Genomic DNA, 16,444 nt, shown 5'->3' with positions numbered 1-16,444 from the left:
GCTAATGTGATCACTCTAAAGGTTTTACATATTAAACATGTGTGTTTATCTGTTCTAGTGTATGAGCATTTGAGTGTACGTGATGCAGGGATCAGGTTGATGACTGCACTCTACCTGTGCCCAGGACCAGCTGCAACAGCAACACAGGTGCATGTGATTTTAAAGAGATATTTCACCTAAAAATGAAAATTCTCCAACCATTCCCTTTTGTCCATGGAACACAAAAGAAGATATTTTTAAGAATGTTCACATTGCTCTTTTTCATACAACAAAAGAACACAGTGACCAGGGGCAGTTGAGCTCAATAAAATCACTATGAAATTAGCCCATACGACTTGAGTGCTATATTCCAAGTCTTCTAAAGCCATAAAATAGCTTTATTTGAGTAAAGTTTAAAGTTGTTTTTCAACTTTAGCTTTCAGATCTCTTTTGTGCATGAAATATGACATCAGTGACACCAAATTTCATTGGTACTGGTTTGAAAATGCGGACATGCTAATGAGAGTTCAGATTTTTTAATACATAATTATTTACATTTTGGCCTGTTTCACACTCAAAGCTATTGTATTGATTCATAAGACTTAAATCATACAGTGCATAGGTCATATGGACTGCTTTTATGGTGCTTTTTTGTACTTTTTGGAGCTTGACTGTTCCTAATCACTGTGTTGTTATTGAATGGGAAAGAGCAAAGTGAACATTTCTTCTGTTGCGTTCCATGGAAGAAAGAAAGCTAAATGGATTTGGAACGACATGGCGAGTAAATGACAGAATTTTCATTTTTGGGTGAATTATTCGTTTAATGCATATTGACAAAATACCCATTAAAATGGAGCCAGGTTTCAGTTTTTCTGCCCATATCCCCTCTGCAGTTGTTCTTGTACTTCAGTGTTGGTCTAGCGCCCTCAGTTGGTCAGGAGCTGCAGATTATTGTAGAGGAGTCTCTAACTGTCAAAGAGGTGAGCTATCTCGATTTTATATGAATTTTGTGCTGTGACTTCTGATAAAGAACTTTAGAAATAACATGTTTTAAAATTCTGGTGGTTCTTATTCCAGTGCCTTAAGAAAATGTTGCAGATGGCAAGACTTGAAGGTAAAAACTTTAAAATGTTTGCTTTCTATGTGCCCATTTAAAAGGATAGTTCACCCAAAAATGAAAATTCTCTCATCATTTACTCACCCTCATGCCATCCCAGATGTGTATGACTTTCTTTCTTCTGCTGAACACAAATTAAGATTTTTAGAAGAATATCTCAGCTCTGTAGGTCCATACAATGCCAGTGAATGGTGAACAGGCCTTTGAAGCTCCAAAACGAAGATTAAGTCAATATAAAAGTAATCCATAAGTGGTTTAATCAATGTTTCTGGAGCGATCCAGTTGGTTTTAGGTGAGAACAGATCAAATGTAACTCCTTTTTAACTGTACATCTTGCCATTGCAATCTCTAGGCACGATCATTATTTCAAGCTTGATTACACTTCCTAGAGCTTGACGCATGCGCAGATCGTTAGATGGTGCTAGAAGTGTAATCAAACTTGAAATCATGATCACCAAGGAGACTGTCAAGATGTACGGTTCATTTGCTGGATCGCTTCAGAAGTCATGGATTAAACCACTGGAGTCGTATGGATTACTTCTATGCAGACTTCATCTACTTTTTGGAGCTTTAAAGGCCTGATCACCATTCACTTACATTGTATAAAACTACAGAATTGTAGTGATATTTTTCTAAAAATCTTTGTCTTCTGCAAAAGAAAGAAAGTCATGCACATCTTAGTTGGCATGAGGGTGAGTAAATGATGAGAGAATTTTCTTTTTTGGGTAAACTAACCCTTTAAAGCCGAATTGTGTAATTTTGGTGCCACTTATGTCACCAAATGGAATTGTAAAAATAAACATTGATTTCAAACAGCTCTTCCATTCCATTGGCCTTCCTTTGGTTGAACAAAACTCTGTTTTCACCTGGTATTAAGATGTGTTTTGGGTGATCCTATCACATGTGGTCAGCCCTAAATATAGGTCTAAATGGGGTCTAAAACATTTTGTGATCTGATCACAAAAACGCATGTGACCACATCGCATCTGAGGTGTAAACACTAATCTGTCCTGTATGCGTCCCAGCAGCAGTGAAGTGTCAACCCTCACCTGTCAATCAAGCACTGCGCTAAAACAAAAGTTTAAACTTGGCTGATTATGAGCGGCTTTAAAAGGAAATTACTGTCCGATCAGAAAATTTAAAAAAGAGGAAACGTCTGCAATCACGAGAGCTTCACGAATCTTCTTCAGTGTGTCTGATATCAACACAGATGACAAAGCATGAACACCAAGCTCCTTTAAAACAGGGAATCCACAAAAAAAACAAAAACAAATTCTGCTTGACATGTTGCGTTTGTGTTTAGATTAAATTTCAACCGCATCTGGGAGAAACGGCGCACCATTTATTTGTTATTTTTTACACTTTCTTTGTATTTCTGACTTTGTTGCGCTTTATTATCATGCAGTAACACACTGACATAGTGATTGATGTATGATGTCATGAAACAGAGACCCTCCCCTCCAAACCCGAACACAAGTGGTCACAGGAGACGCATTGAAGCGACCAGGTGTAAACAGTGATGTGTCTCACCTGACCACATGTGATTGGATCACCCGAGACTCATTGTAATGCCAGGTGGAAACAGGGTCAAACCGATAGCTCCACCACAAAATCACACCATTGTTTGAGTCAATGTTGCTGTGCCTAGCTGGCCAACTGACTATCTCAGATTTATTAATGGAACATTTTTATCTCTCTCCAGGTGAGTCGTGGCACTTAAGGAGACTGGACTGGTGTGAGGAGATCGGAGAGCCCCTTTTTGATGAGGTAGGAACTTATAATAATCTTAATGTCTGTACTACTCAACTGATTTCTAAAGTACATGTGACGATTTCAAATTTTTGACTGATATATTACTCTTGTTTCCCAGAATGCGTCTCTGAAAGAGGCAAAGGTCATCCATGGTGACACACTGGTGCTGGTTGAGGGGCGACTGCCTCCAAAGGTACATTCTCACTTTACGTGAAAAGGAAATAAAACTTTTTCAAGGTTGCCACGGTCATGGAAAACTGGAAATATCAGGCATGCAACTCTAAATGGTGCAAACTGTTAGGTTCTTTGAACTTGTTATCTGTTAGACAATCCGCTCGCTCACATGTGATATGTCAAGCCAAACGGCTCACATGGTGTAAGCTGATAGGTCCTCTGACGTGTAATCCAGTAGCCAATCAACTTGCATACTCTCTCTTAGCATAACATTTCAATTTGCTCAGTTTGCGTGTAAGCCGGTTTCACTGCTGCACACTGCGAGAGTTTTCTCTGAAACCCTCCTCCTCCCCAGTTGCACTTGTCTAGATCTGCTACATGGGAATCATATTTAGGTCTAATTGTGCAGCAGCTTGTCCACATGATTAACTCGGTATGTCTGTGTATGTTCTAGCAGTAGCAAGTCTCCGTACTTGCTCTGCAGCAGCAGCAGCAGCGTAGCAGATCTCGTCCACCAAGAACAATATTCTATCAATGTGTCATACCCACATCAACATGCTAAATATTTCCGAGAGTTGTCATGACTGAATTTTAATAATGCGATTTATTTAGGCCTGAAAAAAAAATTCATTAAATGTTTATGAAAAAGTCCTGGACATTTTTGTTGTCAGTGTATTTTTTTCTAATTATGCTCAATAAATGTGTGTATTTGTATGTTAAAATACTTACTCCTGTTCCAGCTTAATATGCCAAGACAACTGTAAGTCATTTGTTGGTGGATTTCTATAAAAGTGGAAACACTGGCTCTGCAGTGCTATCAAAACATTGCTCTGTTTGTTTGAGCATCCTGACCAGCCCTACACAGCAACATTGTCTCAAACAATATGAGAGTTTGGGGTGGGACTATCTTTTTATCCGACCAGTGGAAAATGGGATAGTATCTGGGGAAACTTGTTTGAAATCCATTATTTTTAAAGTTCCATTTGGTGACAAGTGATGAAGAAGTTACACACCTCATCTTTAATCGGCTAGAAATTGCTCTTCAATCAGCTAACTTGAAAGCGTAGTCTCTTAAACATGATTTTTAAAAATCCTTATCCAGAAAACATGAACGACTGTTATAGTCTTGAAAATGTCAGGAAATGTTATTGGTCAAAAGGTGTGGGAACCCTGCTTTTCATAAAGACACCTTCTGTCTTTCTCTTGCCTCAACCTCAGGGTTACCTCAAGCTGTCTGTGAGGATGTACATGGATATGTTTGACAGCTCCTGCATTCCAGAGCTGGACCAGGCAGAAGTGTCTCAGAGCAATGAGGTGCTGACCACAGGTAAGAGCTGTCAAATTTAGTCATTCAGGATTCGTACAGAGTTTGGAAATGCTTGATTTTCACAGTTAGGTTTTCAAGGTTTGAGATATGCTTGAATTTTGAATATGCTCCTTGAAAGTGCTTGATTTTTCTGTAGGTGGACAGTTATAAAAGATCTAAAATGATTTTGAATTTTAAATAGATATTATACAGTCTTTTGTGGCGTCTCGTAAGCACGGGAAGCATCTTGCTTTAATGTCGCGTGCACGCGGAAGTTCTGCAAATCTCCACTGTGGTAGATTGGTGCCAAAGAAATTATACCTGCATCTCCTGCTTCAATCAACATGCCAGAGTGCCTTTTCAATGACAGCTGGCCGGAAAAGGAGACAAATGCTGGCCAAATTGATGCCCTACGCAGAGCTCTGTGTCGGAAGGAATTGCTTAGCTCTTATATGCCATTCTGAAGGAATAAGCTGAGGCAAAGATTTTGTGAAAACTTTAATTTACAATTAATATGTAATATCGCATGAATACTTAAAAGTAGGGCAGAAAGTCAACGTATGTGATAAATGAAATATGTTAAATGTTGAGAATATACAGTGCATCCGGAAAGTATTCACAGCGCTTCACTTTTTCCACATTTTGTTATGTTACAGCCTTATTCCAAAATGGATTAAATTCATTATTTTCCTCAAAATTCTACAAACAATACCCCATAATGACAACGTGAAAGAAGTTTATTTGAAATCTTTGCAAATTTGTTATTTGGGGTTGCAATTTCATTAAATAAATGTAGGCCTACATATAGTCTGGATTAAGATGGTCCAAGCACGGTCACTGTTTTCAACTGTCTCAGCGGTTTGCAAACAGTGAACAGCCCACACAAACTCCATCTATCTCGGGAGTGTTTTGACTCTGAGTTTAGTTTGCTATTAGTCCGCTGTGCGTTTTTCTTATAACATGCATTGAGAATGCAATCATAAAAATGCCATCAGTTTACCATAATAATAATAAAAAAGGCTTGAGGGTTTAATAGGACCAATGCTGTGTGAATGTAATAGAATTATGTCATTACTGTTGTACTGCAATAAAATTAACATATTCAATAATAATCATTCAATATTATATTACAAGAGTTATCACAGATGCACCTGCATGACGTTTTACGTTAAATTATTTAGTATAATTTGTAAGTAAATATTGTTTATTCATCAGCTTTGTGTTGATATGTTGTTACATTTACCAGTTTTAATATGATAAACACAAATGTATATTTATGATGAATATTATTCATCCATGAACTCATTAAATGGAAAACATGACTTGATTATTTTAAACTTGCAGAATCTGATAAGCAGTGTTACATGTTCAAAGGCCTTGTTGAATATGTGCCCCAGCCTGCGTATATACATTTATCCTTGATATATTTTAGCTGTCAGAACATGCTGAATCACTCATAATATTTATAATAACATAATATTCTTCAAATCGGTCTGATGTTTGCAGTCACATCTTATACCGGTGTGGGGGAAACCAATCCCATCACACTGCATTTATTTCTGCTGCAGATGTGCATGTTTAGAAGTGAGATTCCACATGCATCATATATCTTGTCACTGAATAGCTTGTATTTTTCAAAGCAGGCTTCTTTTAGCTTTTATTCAAATAGCTGGGAACAAAATATCAGTTGAAGAATTTCTGCTTTTATTTGAAGTGAAAAAAAAAAAAAAAACACACCCACATAAACTTTCTTTAAAAATAGCCAAATCTATTTGATAGTTCTTTTCATTTTCCACATGGAAATGAATATGTAACTACAGTGACCAGGATTTGGTTTCCCCCTGTGGTTATTCATGCTCTATAGATAACCAGTGTTTCCAACTGTATCTGTGTGTTAATGCCAGACTTTGGTTGTAATCGTATTAAGGATTTTAGTATTAGCCGTCTGTGGGTTTAAAAGAATTCTTGAAACTTTCATTTTTATAGATAGGGCAATGTTTTAAACCACAGAGGATGCTTTTTGATCATAGCAATTTTGTGAAGTAACTTTTAGAATTGAATAATATTTAAAACCTTGAGGTGCTTGAAAAAGATTAAGCTACCATGAAAATGCTTGAAAAGTGCTTCAGTTTCACTCTTAAAAAGTTGTACAAACCCTGATAATAATTTATTTTAAAACACACACTTTTAGCATATTTTGGGAACACTTTACAATAAGGTTCTATTTGTTAACTTTAGTTAACATGAACTAACAATGAACAATACTTTTACAGCATTTATTAATCTTGGTTAATGTTCATTTCAACATATAGTAATACATTTTTAAAATCAAAAGTTGTGAATGTTAACTTTATTTAATGCACTATGAACTAACAATGAACAATTGTATTTTTATTAACTTACATTAACAGATTAATAAATGTTAGTTCATGATACCTAATGCATTAACTAATGTTAATTATTGTAAAGTGTTTCCCATATTTTTTATAAACCAAGTAAGGTTCATGTCATGTATGTCTGACCATTGTAGCCCACAGAAGGGTTATGTTAATGTTTGCTTATGTGTGTCCTGTTGTTTCAGAGTGTCCTGGATCAGAGATGCGATTCATTGGACATGTGGAGATATCAGAGGAGGCGTCACTTGATGACCTCAAAACTCAGGTTCGCCTCCCCACTCACAGACAGCAGCTGAAAACTTAGAAGGATAGTGTACTTAACATGGAAAGCATCTACTCACCCTTATGTCACAAAAAACATGTTATGTAAAGGTTTTGAGAGCTAAGGGAAGCAAGATTTTCAGTGAACGACTTCCTCACCCAAAGTACCGTAGGTATACAGAAGACATGGAGTATAGCACACAATCAATCTTTAATAAAACATTTAAAAAATGTATTGTTCATTTGTAATGCTTTTTGGAGCTTGACAGCCGTTATTGCTCTGCACTTTTGTTGTATGGAACATGCTTTTTAGGAGACAATGACAGAATTTACCCCACTAACCCTTGGTTAAAGGTCTGTGCTCTTGCAGGTGATGACTCTTCCGGCACTTCAGGATGTGTGTGTGCCCAGTCCTGCATTCCTGCGTGTGTGGCTGCTAGAAGGAAAGAAGTTTGCCAGCATACTCAGAGGAAAACTGCAGACACTCAGGTTGTAAATTTAGCCTTTCCTTCATTTTCTTCTCCTTTGTGTTAGCTCTCTTTGACTCCTTTTCCACAGAAAAGGTGCTAGTGCCTGTGCCAAGGGATCTGCGAACTTCGCTCTGGGCAGGCAATTTCTCCTGCCCAGAGCGACATTTATGCGGTGAAAATATGAAGAACGGTTCAATATTTGGCACTGACACACTGTCGGTGGAAAAGAGGTTGAAACATCTCATTTGTATCTGGGGTAAATGTCTTATAACCCCTGCAGGAAGCTGAAGCTGGGGAACGGGACTGAGGTGTGCGTTCAGAGGCTGATGAAAGAGGAGGACCTGGGGTGAGACATTCTGACACCAAAATCAAAAACATGAGGCGTCTCTTTAAATACATGAAAGAAACAAACAAGATGTTTTATAGTTGGAAGGAGGAATTGATTCTTTTATTTATCTGGTCAGGCTGAAGGATTTATTGCTGAGAATCCAGATGGGGGTCCCAGGAGAGAAGGCGTATTATCCCGCGGAGGAGTTTTTGTGGGATGGAGGGCGGGATGGCACCCCCAGGGGCCTGTATGCTGCTCTGGCCTCCCAGTACGGTCTCACTCCTGACAATTTGCTCCTGGCTAAACACCTGTCTGACAAGCACACCTGGATGCCCATCTCCAACTGGGTGAGAAGAGAGAGTGAAAATGGCAATTGAGAGATGAATACAAAGGGATCAAAATGAAAATTATTTCATTTACACACCCTCATGTCATTTTAAACTTGTATGACTTTCGTTTTTTAAGTGGAACACCAAAGGACAGATTTAGCACAATTTTAGAGCTGTTTTCTTTTTTTATACAATGAAAATGGATGGTGACCAGGGGACAAAAGCACCACTAAAGTAGTCCTTACGACTTGTGCACTATATTCCAAGTCTTCTGAAGCCATATGATAGCTTTGTGTGAGGAACAGACTGAAATTAATTCATTATTGACTGAAACATTGTGGACTGCCTTGGTCACTATTCACTTTCATTGTATGGGAATGAGCAGCTTAGGCATTCTATTATATATAACTCCTTTTGTGTTCCAATAAAGGAAGTCATATGGGTTTCCATAGACATTCATTTTAATTTTTGAGTAAACTATTCCTTTTAAGGCATTTTCTGATAATGCTTCTAAATAATCAAGACTCAACAGGTCTCGAAAAGGAAAAAGAAGAGGAAAGCTGAGAGTCTGCAAGCAGCTCCTTTCTACCTGAAAGACGGAGATATTATAGGTGTCAAGGTAAATAGAATCAAGAATCTGTATGTATTAGCTTATAGTTTTATAAGCTTTTTTGAAACTTGCTAAACCACAATCTGTTCCAGTTTAAAGGTGAAGTGTGTAAATTCTGCATCACTAGCGTCACCAAATGGAATTGCATAATTAATGATCTGGCCTAATTTAAAACGGGTCTCCCAAACACTCCCTCCATCTGCTGAGGTTGGTCAAACATGTTTGTCCCATCCCAAACCTGTGGCTTTTGGCTGAGCCAAAGTTGTGTTGGGCTGGTCAGGATTCTTATAAGAGTAAAGTTTTGATAATGACGCCAAAGCAGGGCCGGTTCTAGACATTAAGAGCCCTAGGCTAAAGTTCTGTTGGATTATAATATCTCGCGTTTTATTTGATTCCCTCTCATTTTCTGCTGCTCTTGTTTTTGCATGCAGCGCATGCAAGTTGTGGTTTGTGGATCGTGAGCACAGCCATACGACCAGCGCGCAGCACAGAGGGAACATTTTCTCGACCATGAAAATGTAACATTTCCTTTGGTGTAAAGCTGTTAATATTTGTGGATTTTCCAGTCACTAGAAACTAAACTAATCGTGCGAGTGGGTTAAAATTTCTGTTTGCATGTTATAATTTTTAAATGCAAATGCAAGCAAAACTGTCACACTATACAGCCCTGGCTAACTACCAAGTTCACATGTCTTTTGGAGGCCCCCAATAATGTAGAGGCCCTAGGCAATTGCCTTGTCTGCATATAGCTAGCACTAGCCCTGTGCCACAGAGTACTTTACAGAAAAATCAACCTACGAATCGCAAAACTTACAGACGATTTAGATGACCATTGTCACCTTGTCTGCATAAGATTTCATTATTTCTGATAGTGGCACCTGGTGGCCGAGGTTGGTACCACAATACAAAATTCAGAAGGAAAAATAAATGAGGAAAAACAAAAATTCAAAAAAAAAACAATTTTTTTCTATTAGATAAAAAAACAAACATTTTTGCTTCAAATTTGTTTTATTTGTGTAGAACTTAAATTTTTTGTAGGACATAGGCTCAGGAAGGCACTTAGACACCTATAAAAAAAATGTCGCCTAGTATTTCACCTAGTGAAATGTATTTTTATTTATTTTTTTGCGGTTAAGGGTTTCTGTGTAGATCAATGTGCCAGACCATGTTACACTTAACACAACAAAGCTAAAAAAAATTATTTGACTGGAATCGTGGCACTTTTATAACACAATTTATTTAGCGAGTGATGACACAAATGAATTGGTCCATTGCTGTATTTGTAATACAGTGCAACAATAAAGTGCAACAGTTAGGTTCCAGAAGTACCAATCACATTTTTTCCATATGCAAATTCATTTTTAACAATATCTTATAAACCTTCAAACTAAAGGTTGTTAGTTGATGTTATATGCTTTTGTTGAAGCCATCAGTCCGCATTATTTCAAATTTTATTTTTTAGAAATCATGTTTAATTGCAGAGTGAAGAGCTACACCACCTATGGTTGTGAAGAGAAAAATCCAGTCAAAAAATTGCGGTGACTAAACGCCCCAAACAAGCTCTGCTGTGACCGCCCACTCGCATTACGTACTGTGATTGTCGCAATCTAGTAGGCCTCCCTACACTCTCAAGCTACTTATACTGTACATTTGCAGTTATCTGAATATTTTGCAATAAAATGTAAATATATTGTTTCTTTAATAATAATCAACAGTATTTTTCCATCGATTACGTTATTCGCAGTGCTGGATGGGATTGTAGTAGGGATGTACTCGAGTATTTGTTCAGCTTTAAATATTCGACTAGTAAAAACACTACTTTAATACTGCAAAAATGATCTTTCTATGTGCCTTTGCCTGGCATGGCCTTCAATGAAATTGCTTATCTTAATTAAATCTTACCGTTACAACTCAGTGCATTAGCTGGCGCTGTGGATGCATGGCATACAGTTGTGCTCAAAAGTTTGCATACCCTGGCAGAAATTGTGACATTTTGGCATTGATTTTGAAAATATGACTGATCATGCAAAGAAACTGTCTTTTATTTAAGGATAGTGATCATATGAAGCCATTTATTATCACATAGTTTTTTTTGGCTCCTTTTTAAATCATAATGGTAACAGAAATCACCCAAATGGCCCTGATCAAAAGTTTACATACCCTTGAATGTTTGGCCTTGTTACAGACACACAAGGTTTAAATGGCAATTAAAGGTTAATTTCCCACACCTGTGGCTTTTCAAATTGCAATTAGTGTCTGTGTATAAATAGTCAGTGAGTTTGTTAGCTCTCACGTGGATGCACTGAGCAGGCTAGATACTGAGTCATGGGGAGCAGAAAAGAACTGTCAAAAGACCTTCGTAACAAGGGAATGGAACTTTATGAAGATTGAAAAGGATATAAAAAGATATCCAAAGCCTTGAAAATGCCAGTCAGTACTGTTCAATCACTTATTAAGAAGTGGAAAATTCTGGGATCTCTTGATACCAAACCAAAGTCAGGTAGACCAAGAAAGATTTCAGCCACAACTGCCAGAAGAATTGTTCAGGATACAAAGAAAAACCCAAAGGTAACCTCATGAGAAATACAGGCTGCTCTGGGAAAAAGACGGTGTGGTTGTTCCAAAGAGCACAATATGACGATACTTGAGCAAAAATGAGCTGCATGGTCGAGTTGCCAACAAGAAGCCTGGTTACAGTGTGCCCGACAACACCTTGACACGCATCACAGCTTCTGGCACACTGTAATTTGGAGTGACGAGACCAAAATAGTGCTTTATGGTCACAACCATAAGCGCTATATTGGAGAGGGGTCAACAAGGCCTATAGTGAAAAGAATACCATCCCCACTGTGAAGCATGGTGGTGGCTCACTGATGTTTTGGGGGGGTGTGAGCTCTAAAAGCATGGGGAATCTTGTGAAAATTGATGGCAAGATGAATGCAGCATGTTATCAGAAAATACTGGCAGACAATTTGCATTCTTCTGCACGAAAGCTGCGCATGGGACGCTCTTGGACTTTCCTGCATGACAATGACCCTAAGCACAAGGCCAAGTTGACCCTCCAGTGGTTGCAGCAGAAAAAGATGAAGGTTCTGGAGTGGCCATCACAGTCTCCTGACCTTAATGTCATCGAGCCACTCTGGGGAGATCTCAAACTGAAGACTTTGCATGACCTGGAGGCATTTTGCCAAGACGAATGGGCAGCTATACCACCTGCAAGAATTTGGGGCCTCATAGACAACTATTACAAAAGACTGCACGCTATCATTGATGCTAAAGGGGGCAATACACAGTATTAAAAACTAAGGGTATGCAGACATTTGAACAGGGGTCATTTCATTTTTTTCTTTGTTGCCATGTTTTGTTTTATGATTGTGCCATTCTGTTATAACCTACAGCTGAATATGAATCCCATAAGAAATAAAAGAAATGTGTTTTGCCTGCTCACTCATGTTTTCTTTAAAAATAGTACATATATTACCAATTCTCCAAGGGTATGCAAACTTTTGAGCACAACTGTAGTTAAATGAATAGTTCACCTAAAAAGAAAATTCTGTCATTTAAAATTATTGTATTGCTTCAGAAGACTTGGAATATATGTTTCTATGTGTGTGCAAATTTTATTTTATTTTTTTATCTAGATGTTGTTGATGCATAGTGCTCATTTTTAAAAACAGGGTTGAAGGTTGAACTTAAATTCTAAATTAAGTAATTGATTACTTGTTTTCTTTTGTGTTAGAGTACTTGACTACAAAATTACTCGAAATGCCCATCCCTGGATTGTAGTTTGTGCCCTTTTTTGCTGCAAATTTGCCACGATTCTCTGATTGGTGGATTTTCCTCCCTCTATAAGCTAACAGTATTGGTCAGTCCAACAGATTGTCCTACCCCAAACTAAATATATTGGTCGGTCCAACAGATAGTCATACCTCAAGCTAATTGTACTGGTGAGTCCAACAGATAGTCCCACCCCAAGCTAACGATATTGGCCAACCCAGTGTTGCTATGTTGGGCTGGTCGGGATGCTCAAACAAACAGAGCAATTTTTTGTTAGTGTCACAGAATGACAGTGTTTACTCTTAAGGAATTCAACCTACTGACTGACTTGTAGTTGTCTCCACATTTTACGCTGGAATAGGAGAAAGTATTTTAGAATCCAAAAAATTACACACTTCACCTTTAAAGAAGCATTTTTGAGACAGTCAATCATCAGCAATGTCTCACTCTGTCTATTTTTGTGTGTATTTTCATGTGTGTAGAATCTGCTTGTAGACAATAATAAAGAATTCAGTACTCTGCAAGATGAGATTGGACAGCAGAGACTCAGGGAGGAGGCAGCCAATCACAAGACAAGGTGCCTTTTTTCTCTTTCCAAAGATTACAAAATATAGAGGAAAATGGGTGGTAGCCTTTGCCGAGTCATTTTATTAAATAGCATAACAAATAGTATTACATTTTTTGCCATATATTGTCTCAATTTAATTTGATTTTGTCCACTAGGGGGCATTACGCAAGTGGGGAAAGTGCACAAGACACGGGGCTTAAAACCGGCCCAACTAAAAACCGCAAACCAGAGATGGCCTTATCGATCAATGTGGGAGTGTTCAGGTAACCCACCCTGTGAACAAACACCTCAAGAGCTGCCCATTGGTCAGACACTGACGGTGATCTGCAAACACGTGCCAGTCACTAAGAACAAACCTGTGGTGCCATGACAAAATCTGCTCCACTGGGTCACAATGAAGAAGGCAGATTGAAGACAACGTGAAAGTGCTGATCTAGAAACAGTTCGCCATTTAAGATTTTGAAAAATAAGTTTCTATGGGCAATGTGATGCTGATCCAAGGTTCTCTCAACATGATGAGTCTGATTGCAGATGAAATGCAAATATCATGTTTGTTCATTCAACCTTCTCAAGCGACAAAATCATACCTTGAAACGTTCTTTAATCACCCTTTATATGCAGTTAATTCCTGGAGCAGATCTCTGAACCCTGTAAAACTAAGAGATCAGTTTTTGCCTATGCTAGAGGATTTCCTTGCCTCACTTAGGTGTGTTTGTGTGCGTGTGTGCATTTATTTTACAAGGAGGTGTGTAACGGTAATGGTGTGAAAAGAATAGTTCACCCAAAAATGAAAATTCTGTCATCTAGTACTCCCCAGCAAGTTGTTCCAAACCTGTATGACTTTCATTGTACAACCATTCATTTTCATTGTAAGGGAGACGAGATGCAATGAAAGTGCATGGTGACTGAGGCTGACATTACTTGGGTAGATGACAGAATTTTCATTTTTGGGTGAACTATCCATTTAGGTTTTTTAGTTTTTTCAAAATCAAAAAATATGTTCAATGAATTATTTAAAATGTTTATGTTCTTGAAAGTGGTCTTGAAATCAGACCATAGTAAAGTAAGAAAAATCTTTCCATCTGTTACTTAGAACCTTTCTTAAAACTTTTTACATTGGATATGGTACTCCAAACTGCATCAACATGATTTTGTAATAACCATTTGCCACTTTTGGTGGTTTTCAGTAATTTTTAGAACTTAAATTTATTGATATCTGAAAACATGGTAGTTGGTTCAGGTGAGATGTCTTGGTGGGTACTAGTGTTTCAGTACATCCTTTTTATTTGAGGCTGTTAAATGTGTTTTAGTTACAAACAGTGCCATGTTAAGTCTTTGTCCTGTGCTAACAGCTTACTGAGGAGTCTATAAACCTATCTGACTAACCACCTCCCTCCTACCTCTGCCTCCTCACCTTCTCCCACTGCCACCTGCAGAGAATCAGCTGCGTAAAGAATGCAAAAAAAGAAAGAAATACTGTTCTGATAACCAAAAACATTTGTCTCTCTCTGGACTTTTTACATAGGATTCTGATCACGCTAAAATAACTGTATATTCTTGTATTGTATAGTTGCACAAACAAAAAGAAAATACCTGAATCAGAGACTGGAAAATCAGGGATGTATATCTGTATTTTTGTTTCTGTTGTTGCTTTTTCTGTGAGGAGATCATTGAGATTTCAGTTGATTTAAACTGAAATTGTTTTGAGCACAAAAGAGGACTTTAAGCGTTACCCTTGTAAACGAAGTGCATGTTTAGTTGAATATTGTTTGCTTTTTTTCCAATTAACAAAAGGATTTATAACATCTTCGCAAAGCATTGTTGCAAAATGCAAAATTTGGTTAATTTTAAAACTGAACTGTCCTGTCTTTTGTAATAAATTATGATTTTGCTTTCAGGCTTTCTTTTCATTAAACGGTTGTTTGTGAAAAATGCATGTTTCTCGTTTGCTTCTTAAGTGGTTGCACACTGCATCTGTAGTATGTTTTCTATCCCTGCAGTAGAAAGCACGCTGCTTTCTTCAAGACTTAATTATTGTAAGACACTATGGGCTGGATGTCCTACTAAACTGCATCTAGTTCTATATAGATTTAATTCATGAGTCATATGGATAACTTTTATGATTCTGTTATATGATTTTGGAGCTTCAAAATGTTGGAACCCATTCACTTGCATTGTGAGGACCTGCAGAGCTGAAATATTCTTCTAAAAATCTTTGTTTGTGTCCATTAGTTGGTTATAGTGTCTCCGGTCAAGCCAACCGCAATTTAAAAAAATACACTGTTAAGCCAGCCATGATAAAAACAGTGGTGCACACCTTAAGATAATTAAGATAACCTAAAGAAAGAGCAGAGAGACACGCTTTCTGAGCAATCATTATATTTTGATTGTCTTTTTTATTTTTTATTTTTTTACTTTAACAGACTACGTTATAACAGCCTGTAATAATGAATATGCAAGACATTGGAACGAGATGCAATGCAGTAGCCAAAGATGTTTGTCTGACATATATGTACATAGACATGCAAATGTCTATTTACATGTCTGTGTGCCCCCCGAGTTCTCGAGTAATCAAGCAGACAATATGACCAAGACTACATTTACATTTATTCATTTGGCAGACGCTTTTATCCAAAGCGACTTACAAAAGAGGAAAACATAATCGAATCATCTTAAGGAGACAGTGGTATGAAAAGTGCCGTATTACAAAGTTTCACAAGCATCAGAATAGTATTCAAAACAGAATAAAGTGCAACAGGATTTTTTTTTTTTTTTTTTTTTTTTTTTAAATTACTGGTTAAGTGCTCATGGAAAAGATGTGTTTTTAGTCGTTTTTTGAAGACAGAGTGTGAGTCTGCTTCACGGATGGAGTTGGGAAGGTCGTTCCGCCAACGTGGTATGATGAAGCCGAAAGTCCGAGAAAGTGTTTTAGTGCCTCTTTGTGTTGGTACAACAAGGCGACATTCCTTAGCCGACCGCAGGCTTCTAGTGTGCGCAAAGCTCTGCATAAATGAATTTAGGTATGCTGGAGCAGACCCAGTGACTGTTCTGTATGCCAGCATCAGAGCCTTGAATTTGATACGTGCATCAACCGGCAGCCAGTGGAGAGAGACAAGGAGTGGTGTAACATGTGCCCTCTTTGGTTCATTAGAGACCAGACGTGCTGCTGCATTCTGGATCATTTGCAGGGGTCTAATTGCACATGCAGGGAGGCCTGCAATGAGAGCGTTACAGTAGTCCAGTCTAGTTATGACAAGTGACTGGACAAGCAGTTGTGTGGCATGTTCAGAGAGGAAGGGTCTTATCTTCCTGATATTGTAGAGTGTAAATCTACATGATCTTGCGGTCTTTGAGATGTGGTCTGTGAAATTTAGTCT

General features: G+C 37.9%; 1 protein-coding gene across 1 annotated transcript in view; it reads left to right on the top strand.

Annotated features, from left to right (window-relative positions):
• Nucleotides 1-14,982, top strand: part of usp40 (ubiquitin specific peptidase 40) — a 33,078-nt gene extending 18,096 nt beyond the window's left edge. The window contains exons 19-31 of the mRNA XM_051707315.1: nt 59-147; nt 873-959; nt 1,057-1,093; nt 2,799-2,863; nt 2,967-3,041; nt 4,241-4,349; nt 6,910-6,989; nt 7,356-7,474; nt 7,736-7,801; nt 7,920-8,130; nt 8,636-8,731; nt 12,982-13,076; nt 13,223-14,982. Coding sequence (XP_051563275.1) covers nt 59-147; nt 873-959; nt 1,057-1,093; nt 2,799-2,863; nt 2,967-3,041; nt 4,241-4,349; nt 6,910-6,989; nt 7,356-7,474; nt 7,736-7,801; nt 7,920-8,130; nt 8,636-8,731; nt 12,982-13,076; nt 13,223-13,334 — 1,241 coding nt within the window. The 3' untranslated portion in view covers nt 13,335-14,982. The remainder of the gene's footprint in view (nt 1-58; nt 148-872; nt 960-1,056; nt 1,094-2,798; nt 2,864-2,966; nt 3,042-4,240; nt 4,350-6,909; nt 6,990-7,355; nt 7,475-7,735; nt 7,802-7,919; nt 8,131-8,635; nt 8,732-12,981; nt 13,077-13,222) is intronic.
• Nucleotides 14,983-16,444: the final 1,462 nt, after the last annotated feature.

This window comes from Myxocyprinus asiaticus, chromosome 9, assembly GCF_019703515.2.
Source record: "Myxocyprinus asiaticus isolate MX2 ecotype Aquarium Trade chromosome 9, UBuf_Myxa_2, whole genome shotgun sequence".
Taxonomy (NCBI): domain Eukaryota; kingdom Metazoa; phylum Chordata; class Actinopteri; order Cypriniformes; family Catostomidae; genus Myxocyprinus; species Myxocyprinus asiaticus.
The sequence above is the reverse complement of the archived record's forward strand: the minus strand, read 5'-3'. Positions and strand labels throughout refer to the sequence as shown.